Source organism: Mesoplodon bidens, assembly GCF_964165515.1.
Source record: "Mesoplodon bidens genome assembly, contig: HAP1_SCAFFOLD_105, whole genome shotgun sequence".
NCBI classification, from domain to species: Eukaryota; Metazoa; Chordata; class Mammalia; order Artiodactyla; family Ziphiidae; genus Mesoplodon; species Mesoplodon bidens.
In genome coordinates, this window is record NW_027671694.1 from 655375 (window position 1) to 678684 (window position 23310).

Below are 23310 nucleotides of genomic sequence, written 5' to 3' on the forward strand. Positions count from 1 at the left end.
ACTGTTACTACCCAAGTCGGGTAGTAGTAAAGTTTTGATTTCCTTAGAATGACACATAGCTGCTGTCATATTAAGACCAAATTATCGAACAGTGTATTATTAATACTAACATATGTTACAACAGTAAAATAAATACATACATCAACATTTAGGTTGCTTTGTCCTTTGGGTACAGATGGTACATAAGGATAATTGACTAACTCCTCTTCTGTACTGCCACGTAGGGCATAAACTTTCCCCAAAACTGTGAACTCATAATAAAAGTTGCTATGTTATTATACAATAGCAATTCACATGGATACAAATGTATTTTACAACATAGTATTGTATAATGCTGGATGCTAATTGGATGCAATTCTTTCATTTTTGTGTGACTTTTCTTTGCACATAAGGGTGGATTTTTTGGCCATCCTTTAAGCAATGTGTGTTAAGACTTTAAGATCAATTTTCAAAAGACACATGGCTGTTTATTTTACAGAGAATCAATCAAACCAGGATGGAAAGGACTGGACAAGTAATACAGTGAATGGCCCAAAGATAATTTTCTCTTGTAAATAAATATTCTGGTGGAAGACTAAAGAAATGATTCTGCTGCAGAATGGATAGTAACAAGATGAATGATTTTCAGATATCAAACAGAACATTGTGATGAATTTGAGGTTTCCAAGAATCAAGAAAAAATTGTTTTACCGCCCCCCCCTCCACTAAGCTTAGAGTTGCATGGTCAAAGAAAAATGTAAGTTTTCTTGACATAAGAAATGTTTGGGCTGACCAAAATATACAAACAGCTCACGCAGCTCTATGTCAAAAAAAAATAAACAACCTAATCAAAAAACAGGCAGAAGACCTAAAATGACATTTCTCCAAAGACATACAGATGGCCAAAACGCACATGGAAAGATGCTCGACATCACTAATTATCAGAGAAATGCAAATCAAAACTACAAAGAGGTTCACCTCACACCAGTCATGATGGCCATCATCAAAACGTATACAAACAATAAATGCTGGAGAGGGTGTGGAGAAAAGGAAACTCTCTTACTCTGTTGGTGGGAATGTGAATTGTTACAGCTACCATGGAGAACAGTATGGAGGTTCCTTAAAAATCTAAAAATAGAGCTACCATATGATCCAGCAATCCCACTCCTGGGCATATATCTAGAGAAAACCATAAATCAAAAAGATGCATGCACCACAATGATCACTGCAGCACTATTTACAATAGCTAAGACAAGGAAGCAACCTAAATGTCCATTGACAGATGAATGTAAAAAGAAGATGTGATACATATACACAGTGGAATATTACTCAGCCATAAAAATGAACAAAATAGGGCTTCCCTGGTGGCGCAGTGATTGAGAGTCCGCCTGGCGATGCAGGGGACACGGGTTCGTGCCCCGGTCTGGGAGGATCCCACATGCCGTGGAGCGGCTGGGCCCGTGAGCCATGGCCGCTGAGCCTGCACGTCCGGAGCCTGTGCTCCACAACGGGAGAGGCCACAACAGTGAGAGGCCCGCGTACCACAAAAAAAAAAAAAAAAAAAAAAAAAATGAACAAAATAATGCCTTTGCAGCAACATGGCTGGACCTAGAGATTATCATACTAAGTGAAGTAAGTCAGAGAAAGATAAATATCATATGATATAATTTATATGTGTAATCTAAAAAAATGATACAAATGAACTTATATTCAAAACAGAAACACACTTACAGACTTCAAAAACAAACTTATGGTTACCAAAGGGGACAGGTTGGGTGGGGGGATAAATTAGGAGTTTGGGATTAATACACACACTACTATATATAAAATAGATAATCAACAAGGACCTACTGTGTAGCACAGGGAACTCTACTCAATGTTCTGTGATAACCTATGTGAGAAAAGAATCTGAAAAAGAATGAATATATGTATAACTAAATCACTTTGTTGTACACCTGAAACTAATACAACATTGTAAATTACCTATACTCCAATAAAAATTTTTTTAAATAGACATGTTTGGGTTGATGTAGGATTTATAATTTCTAAACACTGGGCTACAACATCGAAAATGCAGGTTGCAAACAGCTACCCACTTGCATACTTAAAGACAGTGCCTTCATTTCCATGTTGATAACACACTGTGGTTTCAAGAGGGAGCAAATGATCGAGAAGGAAGAGGACACCGGATTTACTCTGGCCAGTTCTCCTTAATCCCTTTGATTCTTTAGTTTGCGGGCAGGGGTGTGTACGTGGAGGTGAGTTGCCCACTTACTGACACAAGTGTTTTCCCAAGGCATCTTTTTTTTCTCTGCATGGCATTTTTTTAAATTCACTTTTACAGGATTTCAGAGTCAAGAGCAGCTAGACCTTAATGAATATGATTGAAATTATGCTAATAACAGTCAGAGCCTGAGCTACCTTTTTTGAGCATCTACTGTGTGCCCAGCTCTCTCCACCTGTATTAGTTACCTCATTCAAATCTTGCAAGGAACCTACGAGAGAGCTACCAGGAGGAATGTGGGCTCCCCCAAAGCAGAACCCGAGAGGAGGATTTGGGTGCAGGTGGTTTACTTAGGAGGTGGTTCCAGGAGTCAGAAGTGGGGGAAAGGGCACAGTGAGATGGGAAGGGAGAAAAGTCGAAAAGGTACCTCAGTGGGCAGGTAAACACTGTGGGTGACTGTGGCTCAGTCCTGCAGGGGACATCTGGAAACTAGCATAGAACCCACCTCAGAACTGTTCCGCTGTACAGGGGAAGCTGGAGGATTTACGCACAGACTCCTGGCTTTCACCGCTTGAGGACTGTCCCCAGGGATGTGAACTCAGGGATGTACCTACTGGGGAATGGGCACCCTCTAGAGGAAGTCACAGGGCCACGATGCAGAGAGAGTCCACGGCACCAGGGCTCAGGGGCATGCACAGAATTGTCCACCTGCCTCATTGAAATTAGGGGTCTCCAAGGGAGTGTGGCCTGGCCACTTATAAGCACCCACCACAGAACCACCAGGATCCCCATTTTGGATAGGAGGAAACTGAGTTTAGAGGGGTGGAGCAACTTGTGAAATGTCACAGCCATCATGGGGCACAGCTCAGATTCAAGTTCAGGCCTTCGTCTCCCCTGAGACTGGGCTGTTGACCATTATTACATCATACAGCTTGAGACAAGTGAGGCCGGAACAGACATGTGCAAATTTGGTGGTGTGAAGGAGCCCTTGACCACTGATCCTATGTGGATCCTATGTGGAAAGCTGATTTATTCCATCTCTTCTCTGAGGGCCTTTCAAAATTATGGCATCTTTCCCCACATCCTGCCAATGCACAGCCCTGCACAAGCAGCCAGTCTCTCTCTCTCAGTGAGCCCTGAGTGGCCTGGGAACTGAGAGGTGTTGAAGACTCCCGGGGCCTTGGCCCAGAGCCCTGGCTTTGCCTGATGCCCGGTAGGTAGGGAGTGTGTCTGCAGCTCGCCTTCCCCACCACAACCTTATCTCCTTCTTATCAGCACTACTGAAATCTCTAAGATGTTCAGGTGTGATTTCTTAACATTTTCACCAGCCTAACTTAGAACTAAGTAACAATATCAGAAAATAAATTCTATACATGGAAGGGCTTGGAACTCCTAAACAGCAAAGAACAAGATGGGCAGGCAACCACTGACATCATCTGAAAAATCTGAACATTTTGTTCAAAGGCCACCAGGAGCAGGGTGTCAGGCTCGTCTGAGCTTGTCTGCTGGGTTTAGACTAGGAAATTTTGCTGAAATCCACACAAGTGAGAGCTTCCTTGGCCCTCTTCTCCCTCAACTTTCTTTCTATACTTATCATATGCACACAAAATAGGCTATTGTTTTTAACTTAGGCACAAGGGGGTCAGGTGCTAACCGTAATCACTTTTCAAATCACAAAGATTTGTTTCCCTGGACAGCTCTCCATGTGGACTCCCACCGTGTCCAACGGCACCTCCCTTTAGGTATCAGCAAGCAGGTTCCTAGTCTGTGACACAGCCTGGCTGCACTACAGAGCTGGAGGGGTCTGTAGCAGCGCATAGGATCCTAGCCCACAAGAAATGGGGATTTTATGAGCTGGTCCAGGATGGCCTCTAAACTTAAGGGAAGAGCTATGGAGGCTTCATAAGACAGTTCAAAACCCAGGAACCGAGTGTTGCCCCAACACGATTACACAGGACACATCCTGGGCAGCTCTGAGTGTAGAATGGAAAGAAATACTACTTTTCCCCCCAATGTTAGCATTCCATGTTATGCATATTATGTAAACAGGAATCTACAGGGAGCCCGGATGTCCCTTCACTGCAGGACAGGACCCATCACATTCTATCAAGGGCAATGGGAAAGTGTCCAAGGGCTCCCCAAATGTCTTGCTCATTGAGACTTGGAATTCCTTCCCTAAGGGACAGGATCTTCTATTTCACCCAGATCAGGCGGATAGCTGAGTGATACCTGAATCTAATCAGCATGATCTTGGTGACCCTGGAAAGGGGCTGTGGAGCTTGAATGATGGATGGACTGAATGAGGAGAAAGGAAACTGCACGTGCCTTCATCTCCGTTTTTCTACAGTCACTCCTGAAGCAAACTTATGAACAGACCACTGAGATCAAGGTTAAGCAGGCCTTGTTATTCTTCCTTTTATCAAATATAAATATGCTTCATGGTTCCCATTTTTAGCTATACCTGGAGACGGAACCAAAAATATAAGCAAAACAAAATCGACCAATTAAAAAAAAAACCCACAAAAATCATCTCAAGCTATTTACCTCCATAATAGAGATATAGAGACTAAAGTTCCTTACTTTAAATCTTGATGGACCTGAATTCATATAATTCATGTCATCAGAATTCCCTAAATGCCAAAAACTTAAAAAAAATATAACTTTTTCTATGTTGTTAAGCTGGTCAGTACAGTAGATAGTTCAACTAATAGACTGAACTGATGTCAAAATATCTGTAGAGAAAGCCTACACTTTTAATGGGGAGAGGAAAAAATAATAGGTGCCACCAATTCTTACCTATACAGTCATGTCGGCCACTGAGATATTTTAGTTCAAAACCAACATGACATTTCCAATAGTAGCTTCCAAATGTGTTCACACATCTTCAATCGTGGGGGCAGATGGCTTTATCTGAGGCACATTCATCAGTATCTAGGATGGAGAACCAGGAGATGTCAGGGATAGCAAGAAAACACCGTCCCTCCAAAATACTCTCATGCACTCACCAACAGCACACAACACACACGGGCACATGCAGCTTCTTCACTGGAAAACTCTGATTATTCGGGTATCAACATCGGGTACCAACATCCGGGAAGTGTTGTAGATCACTGAGGCACACTCACTGCCTTTCTATCACTTCGTACATCTTGTTTTAGAGTCATTATCTCACTGTAATGGCATTGCTTATGTTCACATTTTCTCTCTCTTTAGGGCCTGCCTTTTCTGGGGCAAGGAGCGTATGGCTGGCACTTACGACACAGACATTACATTTTTCTGAAGGAATTATTATTTTTCCAGCTATAGATATTGTATGGCAAACCCAATATACAAACATTTAAATTTTGCATTTTACAAAAGAATTATTTCGTTAGCAAACTTCTCCAAATCCTGCCATATTGTCCCAACTCACAGAAATGTGGTTTCCTAAGAATGCACCTATACATAAATTGTGTGTCAAGCGGAATGATGTGATGATGCATCTTCAGCAGACAAGAGGCTTCCTTCCTTTTCTACCATGGAAAGCCATGTCACAGAGGGGCTGACTGCTATGCTGACCAAACCATTAAGACTCACACTTTGCCTTAACTTGCAGATGTCAAATGAAATGGATTTGGAACTGTGGTTATTTTGAAACTGTGGTTAAACTTGCAGCTTGGTGCTGTCTTATTGTTCCTTTTGCATTCTTAAAATAATTAACAAATAAGTGTTGGATTGACCAGAATTAATTTTCATGGATCACTTCTGGGCACATCATGTTTCCCCTCTAATAAAAATGGTACATGACAAGTCAACGAGGTGGGCAACAATTTGGATTCAGTTTGGTCAAGAATTAGCCTTGCCACATAAATCTGATTTTACTGAAGAGTACTAAATCCTGTGAATTGATTAAATCTTTGACTACTCTCAAAGAACGGAACCAAATTTTTAGTTTACACAGATTTTTCAAAAAAGTGTTTAACTGATTTAGGATCTATTTGGCTGAGCTTTATAAGTGAGGTTTATCAAGTTATGTACATAAACACCAACCACCTTTACTAAAAATATTTCTATTGTGGTACAGAAGTTAGAATATTAAATCATACTGCTATTTGCTTATTTAAATCAAAAGAGATTAAGAACTCTTTCAACATCCTATTTGGTTTCACATCCTATATTAATTCTGTGTGCTCACTTGGTCTAAGTATTATGTATCTTTAGTGCGATTTAGTTAAATACAGCACTATGAGTATATAGAAGTTGATAGTTGAAGTTAAAAATGCAGGGTAAACACTCAAAATTAAAATTACTTTTATCTTTTTCCACTATGGCATTGGGCAATCCAAAAATTATAGAGAAGTGTTCTTTCTAGCATCACAAAGTGTGTCTAGAGCATATGTGGCTATAAACATTGTCTTAGAAATGGATATAAACCTGTCATTTTATGAGCTTTCAATGTCTAGTCAACATTGACTAGATGAATGGAAAAGGAGGAATTCAGTAAAGGGAGAAGTCAGGGGAGGAGGTGATTCAGGTTGCTCTGTCTATACAACTCTTCCATTTGTGGCCAGGCAGAATCCCGAGGATGGACACAGACAGTGCTGCCCCTCTTTTGTATCTCTACAGCCATACTGGCAGTTTGTCATGGCACACGTCCTAGAGTCTGCAAAATGAGGCACAGATTAGCCTTTCCCCCATGAAATAATAAAAAGTACTTACAGACTGAGAAATGATCTCTAATCTCTGGGACATGAAATGTAATACGTGGAATGGTATTAGAAGATAAGCTTCATCATCTTAGTCCCAAATGGAGAGCCAAATGGAATCTGGGCAGGGGTGGTGTCTTGGTGGCCCCATGGTATATTTTGTTGGCCAATGCATTACATTTGACTGTCTTTAGGCTGAGCATGCACCACTCAGTTACCAAAGGCGGCATCTCTCTCTCTCTTCCCATACAAGCTCTAATCACTCCTTTATGTCCCCTGGCTGGTCTCTATTATTGGCTGAAATGCAACCTCTGATGTAGATGATTCATCTGAATAAATAGGGGAAAAGAATGCAAATTCTAGCCATCTCTCCAGTCATATCTAGTCTCAGTGAGAGTCACTTGAGTCACAAAACCTTGTCTTTTAGGTACCTATATTAAAACATGTAGCAGATAAGACTGATCAGCTACCTGAAAGCAATTCCCATCACTGAGGCTGGAAAACCAGTTACTCGTCTTTTTCCCAGCTTCCCGTGCAGCAGTAAAGAGTGGCCATATGACTCACTTATAGCCAAAGAGATATTAAGATAAGTCTGCTGGAGCTTCTGGAAAAGATGCTGCTGCATGATAAAAGGCACATGCATAAAAGAGGCATTTGTTCCTTTACATCACTCCTTTCCTCTTTGTCTTGCCTACCTTTGATGTGTGTGTGATATCTGGAGCTGGGGCAGACATATTGTAATCATGAGGCCACAGGCCTGAGAATGAAATCAACACCCTGAGGATCGCAGAGGCTGAGTCCTTGCTGACCTGTTCTGGAACTGCTTGCCTCCAGCTTTTAAAATATAATTTAGTTGGATTTTTCTGTCACTGTTTGCTAAATAGAATGCATGTCACAAAAATTCATAGCCTTAGCAGGGTTCCAGTATGTATGGATCAAAAATGCTTATAACAGGGGAGCACAGTGAAATCTTGTCTTCATCCACCTGCATCTATAACATGCCAATCACCCTGCTGCACCAAAGAGACTACAAAGGCCAAGGTAAAATAAAACCAGCATCCAGGAGACAGATTTAGGGTCACGTGGACACTGTGAGCTATAAACATGGAGGCACAGGCAACACTCACATACACAGAAATAGACAAAGAGAGTACAGGGATAGATACTGGGTCATGGTAATGTAACAAATACCAAGCGATGGTTATATTTCTAGTTTATTCTTTTTCTCTTTAGGTGTCTTCTTTCAAAATTAATCTTCAAAATTTACATCATTCTAACTTTCCATTTAGAGAAAGGTATCTTTTCTGGCACTAATTAGGCTTTCTTGGAATGTTTCAGAAACATCCATTAGCATAGATCTTTTGAAAATATTAAGTGATGACTAGAAAGCCCTGAACAGTCATCCCATGGGGCTGGGGAGTGGGGAGGGGAGGTTCTGGCCAAGTTCTGTTTGGTAGTGGCTACACAGGTGCTGGCTTCATGAGAATTCTTTAAGCTGCACATTTGTTTCTTGGGGGTTTCTGTTTAATTTATAATAAGGATTTTTTTTTAAAGACTCTTTGAATGACTGCTTTACCTGTTAAGCATGCTTACTAATGGAGAATCTAGGTGATGGGTGGTGTTGGGGCACTTTGCCAGGTGGGAGGGGGCAGTAGAAGGATGCACTGGTAGGGGAGCAGTGAGCTGTGTAAAAGCCCAGATTTTACAAATGAGGGAGAGCCCAGGATAGGCTGGGGAGTCCGAGGGACTCTGCAACCATTGGAAGCTGGCAGAAGGTGCAGACTCCAGGTTTGCTGGGGACTGCAGGGCAGAGGATAGAGAGATGGGGAGGGAGGAGAGCACTGGGGGAGGCAGGGAGGATGGGTTTGCTTTTCAGTTGCAACATAAAACCTGAAAAGCCTTCCTTCTCAATAAATGAATGGATATAGACACTCATCCTCCCACAGGACATGGGTTCTCTTTAACCAAGAAGCGTTTTTATTTTCAGGAATGTACATCGGAAAGGATTTCCAAGAAGAGTCACTAATCTTTGACCGCGGGGCAAGGGGCCTAAGAAAGATATTTGGTGGGAAGAATGGATGTTCCAAGATGGAATTGAAATTTATCACCTTCCTAAAACAATGTGTTTATTTTCTTTAGTATGCTTATTTTCATGAAGAAACCCAATATGTCCATGCGTATAGAGAGATATATAATTTATTTTTCTCCTCAGTTAGTCTTTTTATTTAAAAACTTAGTGGCCAGGAGAGGCACACCCATAGAGACAGAAAGCAGATTAGTGGTTACCAGGGCCTGGGGGCAAGATGAGTTGAGAGTGACTGCTAATGGGGATGGGGTTTCCTTTTGGGGTGATGAAGATATTCTGGATAGTGGTGATAGTTTGTACAATATTGTGAATGTACGAAATGCCACTGAACTGTACACCTTAAAATGCTCACAATGGTGAATTTCACTATGTATGTATTTTACCACAATTAAAAATAAAATAAGTGCTCAGGCTTCCCTGGCCGTCCAGTGGTTAAGACTCTGCGCTTCCACTACAGGGGGCACGGTTTCGATCACTGGTCTCAGAATTCCACAGGCTGCATGGTGCAGCAAAAAAATAAAAATAAAAATGAAAATAAAAATAAATAAACTAAACTATAATGAGCGCTCAAAGATGTTTTAGCTTGGGGTGATGTTAGAGTCTTTGGGGTATTTTCCCCCCAATGAAGCAAGTCAGCTTTTCCTCAAGCATCAAATGGCAAAAGTCAAGCTTCCGGGTTGACTGAGAGCAGGCTGACTGCTGAAACTTACTGGAACACGTGGCATCCGGCATGAGCATATGGCCGCTGAGGCAAAAGCACTTGTAGCTACCGTGTGTATTCACACATCTATGTTGGCGCGGCCGGGGTTTTAATCCACACTCATTCACACCTGCAGGGAACCGTTAGAAAATGGAGAAAGATTAACTGAATGAGGAAGCCTCCAGATGGGGTTGGAAATGGGGTTGGCTTCCCTGAAGCCCACCTGTGAGGGTGAGCACGAGGGGCGATGACTCGCCTTGTTGCCAACCATCAGGGAAGAGTTGGTGAGGACGTGGGGCAAACTGGATGGTCACACTCCGCCGGACGGAATGTAAATGGGTACAACTACTTTCGAAAACTGTTTGGCAGCACCTGCTACAGCTAGATAGAGACATACCTGTGACCCAGCAATTCCAATCCTGGGTGTATGCCCAATAGAAACATGGCTATGTGCTCACCAAAACAACATATGCTAAAATGATCACAGTATCACTATTCCTAATAGCCCCAAACCGGAAAGAATCCAAATCTCTCCCAAAAAAGGATGGATAAACAACTTGTATACTCATGCAATAGAATACTATACAGCAAGACTGAACAAACTATTCAATACAAGTACAAGCAACCGTGGATGAACAGACATGATATTGAGCGGGAGAAGCTGGACATAAATGAGTACATTCAAACCAGGCACACGTGAAACAAACAAAACAAATCCAGGAACAATTATTCTGTGGCGTAAGACGTCAATGTATGGTTCCTTGCTGAAGGCTGGGGGCAAGTGATGGAGGGGAGCATGAGGGGTCTTCAGGTAGGCTGTTAAGTTTCTGTTTCTTGATCTGAACACCAGTTATGCAGGTGTTCTTGAAAATTTATTGAGTTGTACATTTTTGACAGATGTATAATTTTGTGTTTCCTACTTGAATAAAAAGTTAGAAATATATAATTTAGATACTTCTGCCTTTAATGCTGTCCCAGGTGGCCTATGACAGATACCAACAGCACAACCTCCTTTCAATTATTATTTTGGGCAGCTCCATGATGGCTAAATTGTCTTGGCTCACACCTTTCCAGAGGGAGCACTGCCAGGCAGCTATTATTGGTGGTGAGGTCACAGGATAATATTTAATCCCATATAAAGATGCTCAGAGGATGTTGTTAAATAAGAAGTTTGCAAAACTATGTATACAGATCGATGCTAAAATTTCTTAAATAAAAAGCATAGAAAAACAATGTCTGGGGGAATTCCCTGGTGGTCCAGTGGTTAGGACTCAGTGCTCTCACTGCCAGGGCCTGGGTTCGGTCCCCGGTCGGGGAACTAAGATCCCTCAAGCCATGCAGCACAGCCAAAAAACAAACAAACAAACAAAAGCCTAAGAGGTTGTGCTCTATATGTTTATAATCTTTACCTCCTGGTGGTAAAATTGAGGGTGTTTCTTCTCTATGCTTTTCAGTGAATACTTAATGTTTAACAAAACATTAAGAATGAATTAGCTTTTTATAGAATAAAAAATGATACAGAAGGAAAATAAAACTTGAAAAGCAATCATGGGTCTCATCTTTGGGAATGTGGTCATGTGGGTACCTCATGTCTTAACTCCCTCAAGGAAGAAATAGAAAGGAGAAAAGAACCAAATTCCATGTAAGATGAAAATTCAGTGCAGCAACAGGCGAAGTCCGTCCTGGAAAATAAAGAACTGGCGCTTTCACCTCTGAAAAGAACCTTATGTGGGGATTTTCCAACGCCTTAGCTGGACATTTGAACCCACTTCTCCACTGCCGATTCCCTCTATGCTACCATCTCCTGCATGGATGCTAAGTGTTTCAAAAGCAGAAATTTAAAAATACTGATTGGATATAATGGGAAAGCCAGAGTTATCCCATCACTTGGCCCTAACTCAGAGGTGTCTCTTGGAAGAAGTATTTTGGGGAAAGACATCAGTGGAGGGTTGAGGCCTGTGGCTGTTAGTGCTTATAGGGGGACTTTGATCAGGCTGCCTCGGGGCAGGGACACTAGGGAGGGGAGACGTAAGATCCCAAATCTGAGCTGACTGGACCACTCCCTCAAAGTTAATATTTTGCTGGGACTTGAAAAGCAGCATGAAAAATACCCTCTCTATTCCAACTCTCTTGAGAAGGTATCTTGGTACAGTATCTAAGACATATGAAAAAACAGGTTTTCTGGTGTGAAAGACCTGGTAAGGGGCACAGCTGAATTATTACTTGTGAGAGCATGACTCTTGACGCACTTCCCTCAAGCCATTGGACGCGGTTCTAAGAAGCACCTTAGCGGCACTGGTCTCCATGCTTGTGGTGGGAGAGAAGAGATATTCCTCTCTGAAGCTGCAGGGCTGGCAGAACAAAGAAAGGCTTTTTCAGCATCTGCAGCTAACCTCTGGGCTTGGCTGTGAGGACTTGGGGGGCGCAGAGTGGAGTGGGTGCCTGCCCTTCTCTGGAACTCCATTCGCCCTTCTAGAATCCTGGCAAGGCTCTTTCTTAAGGGCAGCTGAATTGGATTTGCTGCTCTTTGCTCAACTGCATTATAGAACTAGGGACGCTTTCCTAATTGGTGCAGCTTTCTTGGTGCAGGGGTTCCTCAGTCTCGGCACTGTGGACATTTGGGGACAGATCATTCTTTTTTTTTTTTTTTTTTTTTGCAGTATACGGGTCTCTCACTGTTGTGGTCTCTCCCATTGCGGAGCACAGGCTCCAGACGCGCAGGCTCAGTGGCTATGGCTCACGGGCCTAGCTGCTTTGTGGCATGTGGGAACAGATCATTCTTAGTGGTGGGTATTCCCCTGTGCATTGTAGGAATGTTTAGCAGCATCCCTGGTCTCTACCCACCAGATGCCAGTATTAACCACTCCAAATGTCTTCAGACATTGCCAGATGTTCCCTGGGGTAAGGCTTCCAGGTTTATCAAATAAAAATGTAGGATGCCTGGTTAAATATGAATTTCAGAAAAATGACTAATACTTTTTCAGTGTACATATGTCCCATATAATATTTGGAACATACATACACTATAAAATTATTTGTTGTTTATATGAAATTGCAATTGAAAATAAAATTTAAATTTAAATCTAATGGGGGATCTGTATTTTATCTGGCAACTCTTCCAGGGGGACAAAATTGCCTACTGTTCTCGATATTATAACCTCTTTAATATCTTCAGATACAGCATATGGCAAAAGTCATAAATTGCCTTTTAAGGGATATCAATTACAGGGACTTCCCTGGTGGCACAGTGAATAATATTCCATGATCCCAATGCAGGGGGCCCGGGTTCGATCCCTGGTCAGGGAACTAGATCCCACATGCATGTGCAACTAAGAGTTCCCATGCCACAACTAAGGAGCTGGCAAGCTGCAACTAAGGAGCCCTGGAGCTGCAACTAAGGAGCCCACCTGCCGCAACTAAGACCATGCGCAACCAAACAAACAAATAAATAAATAAAACATTTAAAAATAAATAAATAAAATAAATCAATTACGATAAAAAATATGCATGTCATTCAACCCATCAATTCCATTTTTAGACATTTACCCTATAAAAAGGTATATCCTTGCACTCAAGGGTGCAAGGATATGCATAGGATGATGTCTGATTTAGTGCTGTATGTAGTGGCAAAAAATTCAGGACGACTTAGATGATAGTGGTTAAACTATTTTTTATGTAAATGATAAAAACATTTTCTCTACAGATTAGGATACAACCTTAAAAAGTATGAGATAGGTCTGTGTGCACTGACATGAAAAGATGCCCATGAGAAATATTCATGTCTGTACTATAATAAAAAAGGAACTGCAGAGATGGAGGACACATTCTTAGTTATTGGGGAGAGGATGGACTGGGACCAGACATGCTCACTTTTTAATTTATATTCTTGTGCACTGTTGGATTTTTTTAGTAAATGATATGCATTACTTCAGTAGCTTAAAAACACAATAAGCATGATTGGTTCAGAGGGGAAAAAAAGCCTTTTACTTGGTATCTTAACAAAAGCATCAGAATGACTTTGACATATTTCTAGAAGACATTGATTGAAAAATCTCGTTCTGAAACCACTTTCATTTGAAGATTTGAGTTAGAAACTACAGAATTCTGAGCACCATACTGTGTTCCAAACCCCGCTGCACTGCCTGATCTGCGTCTGAAAGCTCTGTGGTAGGTCTGTATTACCATCCTGGTCTCTAGTACTGACCTTGACTGCAAGTTTTCCTGGTGTATCCTGGAACGCATCTACATTTGTTCGGTCCCACACACTCACCAAACTTGCATCCAGGTTCACTCATGGCTGTGGAAAGAAAAGGTGTTTGGACCATAAAACAACAGGAATACCTAGCCCAGTGAAATGCACAGATGTCAAACTCAGGTGCCTTCTGTATGGCAGAGAAATACACGGCGACATACAGAGGGCAATCTGCTCCCTCTCTAGTCTCTAGTTTTCACCTTTAAGATACTGGAAAGCATTTTGCTTGTGAGCTATATCACTGGGCCCTATCCACCCACTCCTTTTCACGGAAAAAGAAATCTGACTCTGTATTAGATGTTTCTTTTACTTCAACCTTTGCTTTTGCTTCGAGTTAAGATTGTTGCCTATAGGGACTCCGCCTGGTCTTACCAGGGGTCCAGTGGTTAAGAATCTGCCTTTCAATGCAGGGGACATGGGTTCGATCCCTGGTCTGGGAACTAAGATCCCACATGTTGCAGGGCAACTAAGCCCGTGCGCCACAACTACTCAGCTCACGCACTTTGGAGGCTGAGTGCCACAACTAGAGAGAAGCCCGTGCCACAACGAAGAGCCAGTGCACCACAACGAAAGATCCTGCATGCCACAACGAAGATCCCGCATGCCACACCTAAGACCAGACGCAGCCAAACAAAAAATGAATTAAAAAAAAAGAATGTTGCCTATAGCCTGAAATATGCAGGATAGCCCATTCTCAAGGCTCTGACCTTTAAGCATATAACACTCTTCCACTCAAACTGAGATAAAAATTTGCAGAACAGAGAATAACATTTGTCTTGTTGGAGGTTTACAGGAACATTGTGACCTGACCTAGGTGGACAGCTACAAGAACAAAGGATTCTGTCACCAAGAAGTATGCAGCAACCGACAATGCGCATCCTTCAGCTTGCCTTTAAAATGCTTTGCTGAAACCCTTTGAGGAGTTGGGGGTTTTGGGGAGCCTATTTCTCCTTGCATGGCTCTGAAATAAACACTGTTCTGCTCCAACCTCTGATGTTTTGGGTTTGTTTGGCCTCACTGCGTGTCGGGCACACAAATGTACATTCGAGAACACAGTGGCACTCAAAGAAAAAGAAAGCCTCCCAGGCCACAGTCAGCCATTTTTGCATGTAAACACAAAATTTAGTAAAAGGAATACGATTTGTGAGCTGGAAGAGACTCCATCTTGCAGCAAGGGCCAAGGTCCCTCTCTTCCTTTATATTGTTGCTTCTTTCTTCTCTCCCATATTGTCTCTCTTATTTTTCTTTTGAATGATCAAAATCTTTTTAATGCTGTGTGTTATCAGTCAAAATGAACAACCCACAGAGAGATGCTATCTCCAGCCCCAATGATGGGAACCACAAGTGTGATGGTGCTGGTGATGGTAGTGGTGATGGTGATGGAAGCATGACAAAGACAGGATTTGTTTTTCTGTTTTATGCACTTCTATATCCAGACACCTGACAAAAATTAGGCACTCAATAAATATTTTTTGGATGAGTGATGTGGCGGGAGAAACAACAAGGCTAAGATGGGGAACAGCTTGGGTTGGGGGCAAAAAAATAGAGTCAGAGGTGGTGGAAATTTTGAGTCCAGCTCATAGGGAAGAGATAGGGAGAAAAAAGTTACAGATAGGAAGAAAGGAAAATGGGAAAACCCAAACATAAGAAGAGGAGAGAGAGAAAAAATAATGAATGAGAGAGACAGGAGGCAGGTAGGGAATCATGGACCCTCGTATTTTCTGGATCTAGTAGGAGCTCCAGAAACAGCCAGCATATGACAGGATGACTCGACAACTGCCCAGAAATGCTTGCTTAGTTCTCTACCCATTGATTCCCTGTCTCATAGTAGGTCCACCCCTAAGCAAGTTTGCTCCTAAGGACCCCAGCATCTTCCCCTTTGACCCCAGCCCTACTTTTTGCTGTCACCATTCATCTCCCAGCTACCTGGACTCAAAATCTCAGGTGTCAGTATTTTTTTCTTGTCCCCAACCCAATCAGTTACAGCATCTTATCCTTCTATCCCTGTTTCTACCACCAATTCATTCAAAGAACAATTATTTATCTAGCTAATAGGAACCACTTTGCCCACAGATATCTGGGAGATTATACCGCATGCCTCTCTTTCTTCCCCACTTTCCCCACGTCAGCCTGTTACCAGTGGATGCAGGGGTTGAACAGCCTAGCCCTTTGTTTCTGGGCAGGAAAAATTCTGTGGTACAATTAACACTCCAGAGCTCCCTGTGGGATCAGACTGAAGCCAGATTTCTCTTGAAGCCACATCCTTTGTCTCTCTTCTTCCCCTGCTCCCTCACTCCCTTACAGATTTCTCCTGAGAGCACCTCTCAATATAATATTTGTACAAGAATCGCCTTCAGGGCTTCCCTGGTGGCACAGTGATTAAGAATCCGCCTGCCAATGCAGTGGACACGGGTTCGAGCTTTGGTCCGGGAAGATACTACATGCCGCGGAACAACTAAGCCCGTGCGCCACAACTACTGAGCCTGCGGTCTAGAGCCTGCAAGTCACACCTGCTGAAGCCCTCGCTCCTGGAGCCCATGCTCTGCAACGAGAGGCCACTGCAACAAGAAGCCTGCGCACTGAAACGAAAGAGTATCTCCCACTCACTGCAACTAGAGAAAGCCCATGCGCAACAAAGAAGATGGGAGGGAGGGAGGGAGAGAGGAAAGAAACTAACCCCTTTAGCATCTTGCCTTCAATTCTTTCATGCCTATGGTATTATACTGTCCACAAAAGCACTGAGAGTGTGACTGGCTGTGTGTACCATGGCCAACTTGCTCTGATCTAGTTACAGAATAGCCCCTCCAGAAAGCCAAAGCTCCCCCTCATTTATTCACCAGAGACACGCAAGATTTATGGCAGTAAAAGTTTCATGTGACTGTAAGAGAGATTCCAAATCAGGCATCCCACATGGTTTTTGACCCTTTGCACCTGACTGACTTCAAAGAAAAATGTGTCATGTTGTGTCTAGAAAAAGAATAAAGCAACATTGAATTCCCCCATCACCTGCTGCTTTGAGGGACAGAAGTCTGCAATGAGAGTTCTGGGTCCTTTCTGGATCAAGGGGAATTTATGAGGCATTTTCTATTTGTGTCGGGGAATGAGCTCAGCCTTTGATGCATACACTCCTTACCTCTGAAGTAGGTATTCAGCTTTCCAAGCTGCAGCGGAGAAAATGCAGCCTGAGTGAGCTTACCTACCTCACCCAAGGTCACCCACATCATTCTGGTTCTCAAGAAAATGCCCTTGATCATGACGCAATACATCCAATCAGTGTGAGGACCACCCTTTCAACTGACAAGGTCCCAGGGGGAATGTTCTAACTTTCTTTCTCTAGGCAAACAGTGATGAGCTTCAAACATTTTTTTCTAGTATCTTCATACTCTTGTCATATCCTCATAAGGAAACTGTGACAGTGGAAGGTTTTACATAACATCAAGCGTGTGAGAGCGATATCCATGTCCCCCAACGTTTCATGGATTTCAGACATGATCAAGTTCTGCCCTCACCTATGGTCTATCCAGATATTTTTGAACCAACTAAAGAGGTGGAGGTTGGGGCAGGGAAAGAGCAGCAAAAATAAGGTAACATTGTTATTCTAAAAAGTAGCTAACTTTTTTGTCCTTTACAGTTTATAATCCACTATGATCCATACCAGTGCCTGAAGCATATGGGACATGCAGTCATGTGTTCATCCCATTTAAAAGATAAAGGATCCGGTTCAGGCCTATGCCACCTACTAGGTACACAGGGACCCTGAGACCAGATTCCTGTGCTGAAGGAATGCACCCCTGGTCAGACAGTCAGCTAGGAGGAATGCAGATTTGATTCTTCTACACTGCGAGTGTAGATTACTATAGAAAATTATATAAAAAACAATGCAACACAAAACTCTGTGGTCAGCCCCAGACTCCCGAACTCTCTTGAAATTATCAAAGGCCTCTCTTGGAGTTCCTAACACATGGACTGAGAAACAATGTCCAAGGCAAATTATGGTACCTTAGTTTGAAATCAATACAAGAGAACCATGCATATTTTGCATGTATGCATGCATCCCTTGAAACCATCCAGAAACTGGCACAAAAGACTTAAAAAATGTGAGTAACCAAACTGTAAAGTAAATGGATAACTTTCTTGTTTGTGGTGATTCATGATTAAAAAGTGAATTTCATAAGAAATCAGTTGGAAAAATTATAATTAGAAGGAGGGATTTACTGATCTATTTTTGCCCAACTCAGTTTCTCTAGATTAAAACAAAAATAGTAACAAACAACCCAGCCCCATACTTACTAAGATAGCAGCAGAAATAATTGACGAGACAGGGCTCCTGAAACAAATCATGTCGACAGTGATGGTGTCAGCCATATTTTGAATAGGAAGAGATCTCACAGGAACCAGACCTTGGGTGTTGGCTGTTAGCATGTCCCTCCTCTAGGGAAGCCACTGGCAAGCTGGTGACAGCTTATGGTGTCACAGATGAAAACCGAAGGACCCAGACCTACTACCTGAGCACAGGGTGGTCTGAGTTTTTACAAAATTACCTTCACAAACTCCCATGCTGCCCCTTCTCCAGCCATAGCAGCAAACCAGTTTGGTTCCATAACAACAGACCCCAGGCTGGAGTGACGATGCCGACAACACGTGATCCCTTGGACTGCAGATAAAGAGCCACATGTTAGTACTGAGAAAACAGGAAGGGCCACAGAGACTCTGCCCTGCTACTATATGGACAGGAGACATGATGATTACCTGGTCAATTTCCATAAACCTGTTAGAAGCCCTAGATCAGATTTTGAAAACCTGAATTCTGGGGTGCCAGCCTCTGCTACCACCTCTTGCCAGCCTTCCCCAGTAATTAGCATCATCCATTTCCTTCTTCCCCAGGGTTCGAAGAATTGGGTTACATAATCTATAAAACTAGGACACAAAAAAGCGGCCACAAATGTCTGTTTCTGAACCTTGTAGAGGGCTAATTTTCAAATCTGCATTGTACAGACACAGTGGCTACCCAGGTCTGTTTCCACCTCAGTGCCAAGTGTGCTGATGTGACTCCCAGGCCCCATGGCTTTGTCCCAGACAAGAGAGCTGCACTTTTACCCCACTGGACACCTGGGGACCATTGAACAAACTGGAATCTCAATACACTATTGACGGTTAAAGCTGTGAAGGCTCTAGAGATCTTTCATCGAAGCCCTCTCATGTTACAGATGAGGAAACTCCAGCCCAACAGAGCAGAGTCACAGCCCCAGCAGAACCATGTCAGGGATTCCAGCCCAAGGCGCCTTCTCATTCCTGAAAACACAATTCACTCAACTTTTCAACCATAGAGCAGGGGTTGGCAAATGTTTTCCATAATGGGTCGGATGGTAAAGAGTTTAGGCTTTGTGGGCCATAGGGTCTTTATCCAAATGCAAAAGCAGCCACAGGCAACAGTAAATAGATAGGCATGGCTGTGTTCAATAAAACTTTATTTATGGACACTGACATTTGAATTTCATATACTTTTCACATGTCGTGTCATACAATAAAATTCTTTTGGTTTACCTTTAACCATTTAAAAAGATAATACCATTCTTAGCTCAAGGGTCACATAGAAACAGAGGGCCACCCAGCCTTGGCCTGGGGCCTGCAGTTTGCCAACCCTGATCTAGAGGCCAGAGAGAATGGGCCCCGCACCAAAGCACTACAGCTGAAGCTCCCTGCGTGTTCACCCATTATTCAGTGGTCTGGGATTGGACAGGGTTGCTTAAGTCGTTTATTTTTGTGGATGGCTGGGGTTGTTTCCTCATGCACATTAAATACACTATAAAACATATGCATATTAAATACCTAGGCACTTTAACAGACAAGGAATGCACATTTCACCATGTGCTTTCTGCTGCACGACTGAATTCTATGCAACTTAATAACACCTTAGTCAAGTTCAGGAAGTTAAGCAACCCTGTTGCTTTTCCCCTGTGGTCTGCTTCTCCTACCAACTTGGTTATTCAGGGAAGAGCTGCAAACATATGGTCTGGGACATTTCATTAACTGAGGACACCAAATGCAAGGATGATTTTACTACTGACTTTTTCTTGAAGGGGACTTTATTTTCACCCTCTAAAGGAATTCATTTGAGGGATTTATAAGTCAATCACTCCATCATTTAGAACAGGGTTTTTAAACCTCTACATGACGGATATTTGGGGCCAGATGAATCTTTGTTGTTGGAGGCTGTGCTGTGCATTGGAGGACATTTAGCAGCAACCCTGGACTCTATCTGTAGAGCCAGTAGCAGCCAGCCCTGCAATTGTGTCAGCCAAAAATGTCTCTGGACATTGTCAAATGTCCCCTGGGCTGGGGGGCAAAACTGTGCCCTGTTAAGTACCACTGCATTCAAATGAAACATTTATTGAGCACTTGCTATATTCCAAGCACTGTCTTAGGCACATAGAGTGATTAAAAAGTACCGACCTTTGCTCTCTTAAGTTCATAGTCTATTGTAAACAGATATATTAGAGTATAGGGCAGCATGGTAAGTATCATTACATTGCTCTCAGAAAGAGTTTGACTGAGAAATAATACAGCCATCTGTCATAATCTAATCTGGATATTACTAACAATTCTGCAAGGGATACCATAATGTTGACCCAGTCTGCACATAACTGACAATTCCCAAACAAGAAACAGTGGACAAATGAACATGAAGTGTCTTGAGTGAATAAGTGCTAGTTCAAACACACTGATGTAGTTAAAAATCCTTTTTTAGCATTTAAAAAATTGAGTTAGAATTCACGTAACATAAAATGCAACATTTCCAGTGTTTTTTAGTATATTCATTGTGTTGTGCAACCATCACCAACATCCAATTCCAGAACATTTCCATCACTCCAAAAAGAAACCCCATACCTAACAGTAGTTAGTTCCCAATTTTCCCCTCCCTTTATCTGCTGGCAACGACAAATCTACTTTTTGTCTCGGGATTTGCATATTCTGGACATTTCACATAAATATAATCATATACTATATGGTCTTTTTGTATCTGGCTTTTTTCGTTTAGCATGTTTTCAAGGTTCATTCATCTTGTGACACATAAGAGTACTTTGTTCTTTTCTATTGCTGGATAATATTCTATGGTATGAACAGAACACATTTGTTTATCGATTCATCAGCTGATGGACATTTGAGAGGTTTCTACTTTTTGGCTACTATGAATAATGCTGCTATGAACAACTGTGTACTAGTTCCTGTATGAACATATGTTTTCATTTCTCTTGGGTATATACCTAGGAGTGAAATTGCTGGGTCATAGGGTAACTCTATGTTAACTTTTTGAGGACCTGCCACACTGTTGTCCAAGATGGCTGCATCATTTTATATTTCCACCAGCATTGTATGAGGGTTCCAATTTCTCCACATTCTCACCACCACTTGTTATTGTCCATTTTTTAATTTCAGCCATTCTATTCAGGTCATTTGCCCATTTTCCAGTTGGGTTATTTGTCTTGATGTCCTTAAGATTTGAACACAAAGATCAAAACTAGTCAGGAAAATGAGGTATCCCCATATCCTGGTGAATAGGTAATGTAACTTTATCTCACCCTGTGAACAAAATCTTCCACCTAGATGCTCAGAGTCAGTTTCTTGACCATACATGTTTGTAATAAACCTTGACAAAGTGCCCACATCTCTTTCCTCTTCCTTTAACAACATGGAGCTCACGTTTGGGGAGCAGAGTGGAGGGAGAAACTAACTTTGCCTGGAAAAGAGGAGGAAGGTGTCACAGGGGAGGCGACATTTCAGGTGGATTTAAAAGAAAACATGATAAATAGGAAGGCTATATGGGGGGAAATTCTGCCTATGGGAATTTAATTCCATATTTTTATAAGGAACGTGGGATTCATTTAATTAGATTTCAATCTATCAACAAAACCATAGAGATCACTTGCCAACTTTTTTTTTAAACTTGTATTTTATATTGGAGTACAGTTGATTTACAATATTGTGTTAGTTTCAGGTGTACAGCAAAGTGATTCAGTTATAAAAATATGTATACCTATTCATTTTCATATTCTTTTTCCATTTAGGTTATTACAGAGTATTCAGTAGAGTTCCCTGTGCTATCCAGTAGGTCCTTGTTGGTTATCTATTTTTTTTCAAATTACTAAAATTTATTGAGGAAAAATTTAAGAAACATTATACCAGATAACTCCTTCCGAAGAGACAGCTAAAGTTATTACATTTTGAAAGGAAATGTTTCAAATAATGTTTTTAAAGAGGAGAAAATATCTCCTTTTTTTTACAACTTTATTGGAGTATAATTGCTTCATAATGTGTATTAGTTTCTGCTTTATAACAAAGTGAATCAGTTATAAATATACATCTGTTCCCATATCCCTTCCTTCTTGCATCTCTCTCCCTCCCACCCTCCCACCCCTCCAGGCGGTCACAAAGCACCGAGCTGATCTCCCTGTGCTATGCGGCTGCTTCCCACTAGCTATCTACCTTACGTTTGGTAGTGTATATATGTCCATGCCTCTCTTTTGCTTGGTCACAGCTTAACCTTACCCCTCCCTATATCCTCAAGTCCATTCTCAAGTAGGTCTGTGTCTTTATTTCTGTTTTACCCCTAGGTTCTTCATGACATTTTTTTTCTTAAATTCCATATATATGTGTTAGCATACGGTATTTGTCTTTCTCTTTCTGATTTACTTCACTCTGTATGACAGATTCTAGGTCTATCCACCTCATTACAAATAGCTCAATTTCATTTCTTTTTATGGCTGAGTAATATTCCTTTGTATATATATGTCACATCTTCTTTATCCATTAATCTGATGATGGACACTTAGGTTGTTTCCATCTCCGGGCTATTGTAAATAGAGCTGCAATGAACATTTTGTTACATGACTCATTTTGAATTATGGTTTTCTCAGGGTATATGCCTAGTAGTGGGATTGCTGGGTCATATGGTAGTTCTATTTGTAGTTTTTTAAGGAACCTCTATACTGTTCTCCATAGTGGCTGTACCAATTCACATTCCCATCAGCAGTGCAAGAGTGTTCCTTTTTTTCCACACCCTCTCCAGCATTTATTATTTCTAGATTTTTTGATGATGGCCATTCTGACTGCTGTGAGATGATATCTTATTGTAGTTTTGATTTGCATTTCTCTAATGATTAATGATGTTGAGCATTCTTTCATGTGTTTGTTGGCAATCTGTATATCTTCTTTGGAGGAATGTCTATTTAGTTCTTCTGCCCATTTTTGGATTGGGTTGTTTGTTTTTTTGCTATTGAGCTGCATGAGGTGCTTATAAATTTTGGAGATTAATCCTTTGTCAGTTGCTTCATTTGCAAATATTTTCTCCCAGTCTAAGGGCTGTCCTTTGGTCTTGTTTATGGT

The 23310-nt window shown here is 41.8% G+C and overlaps 1 protein-coding gene across 1 annotated transcript in view; it reads right to left on the minus strand.

The window, feature by feature from the left end:
• Positions 1-18788, minus strand: part of EGFL6 (EGF like domain multiple 6) — a gene marked incomplete at both ends in the record, with an annotated part of 45398 nt that extends 26610 nt beyond the window's left edge. The window contains 7 exon segments of the mRNA XM_081260046.1: positions 5000-5087; positions 5091-5141; positions 6733-6845; positions 9685-9804; positions 13879-13971; positions 18468-18580; positions 18676-18788. Of these exon segments, the coding sequence (XP_081116172.1) occupies positions 5000-5087; positions 5091-5141; positions 6733-6845; positions 9685-9804; positions 13879-13971; positions 18468-18580; positions 18676-18788 (691 nt within the window).
• Between the last annotated feature and the right edge of the window lie 4522 nt (positions 18789-23310).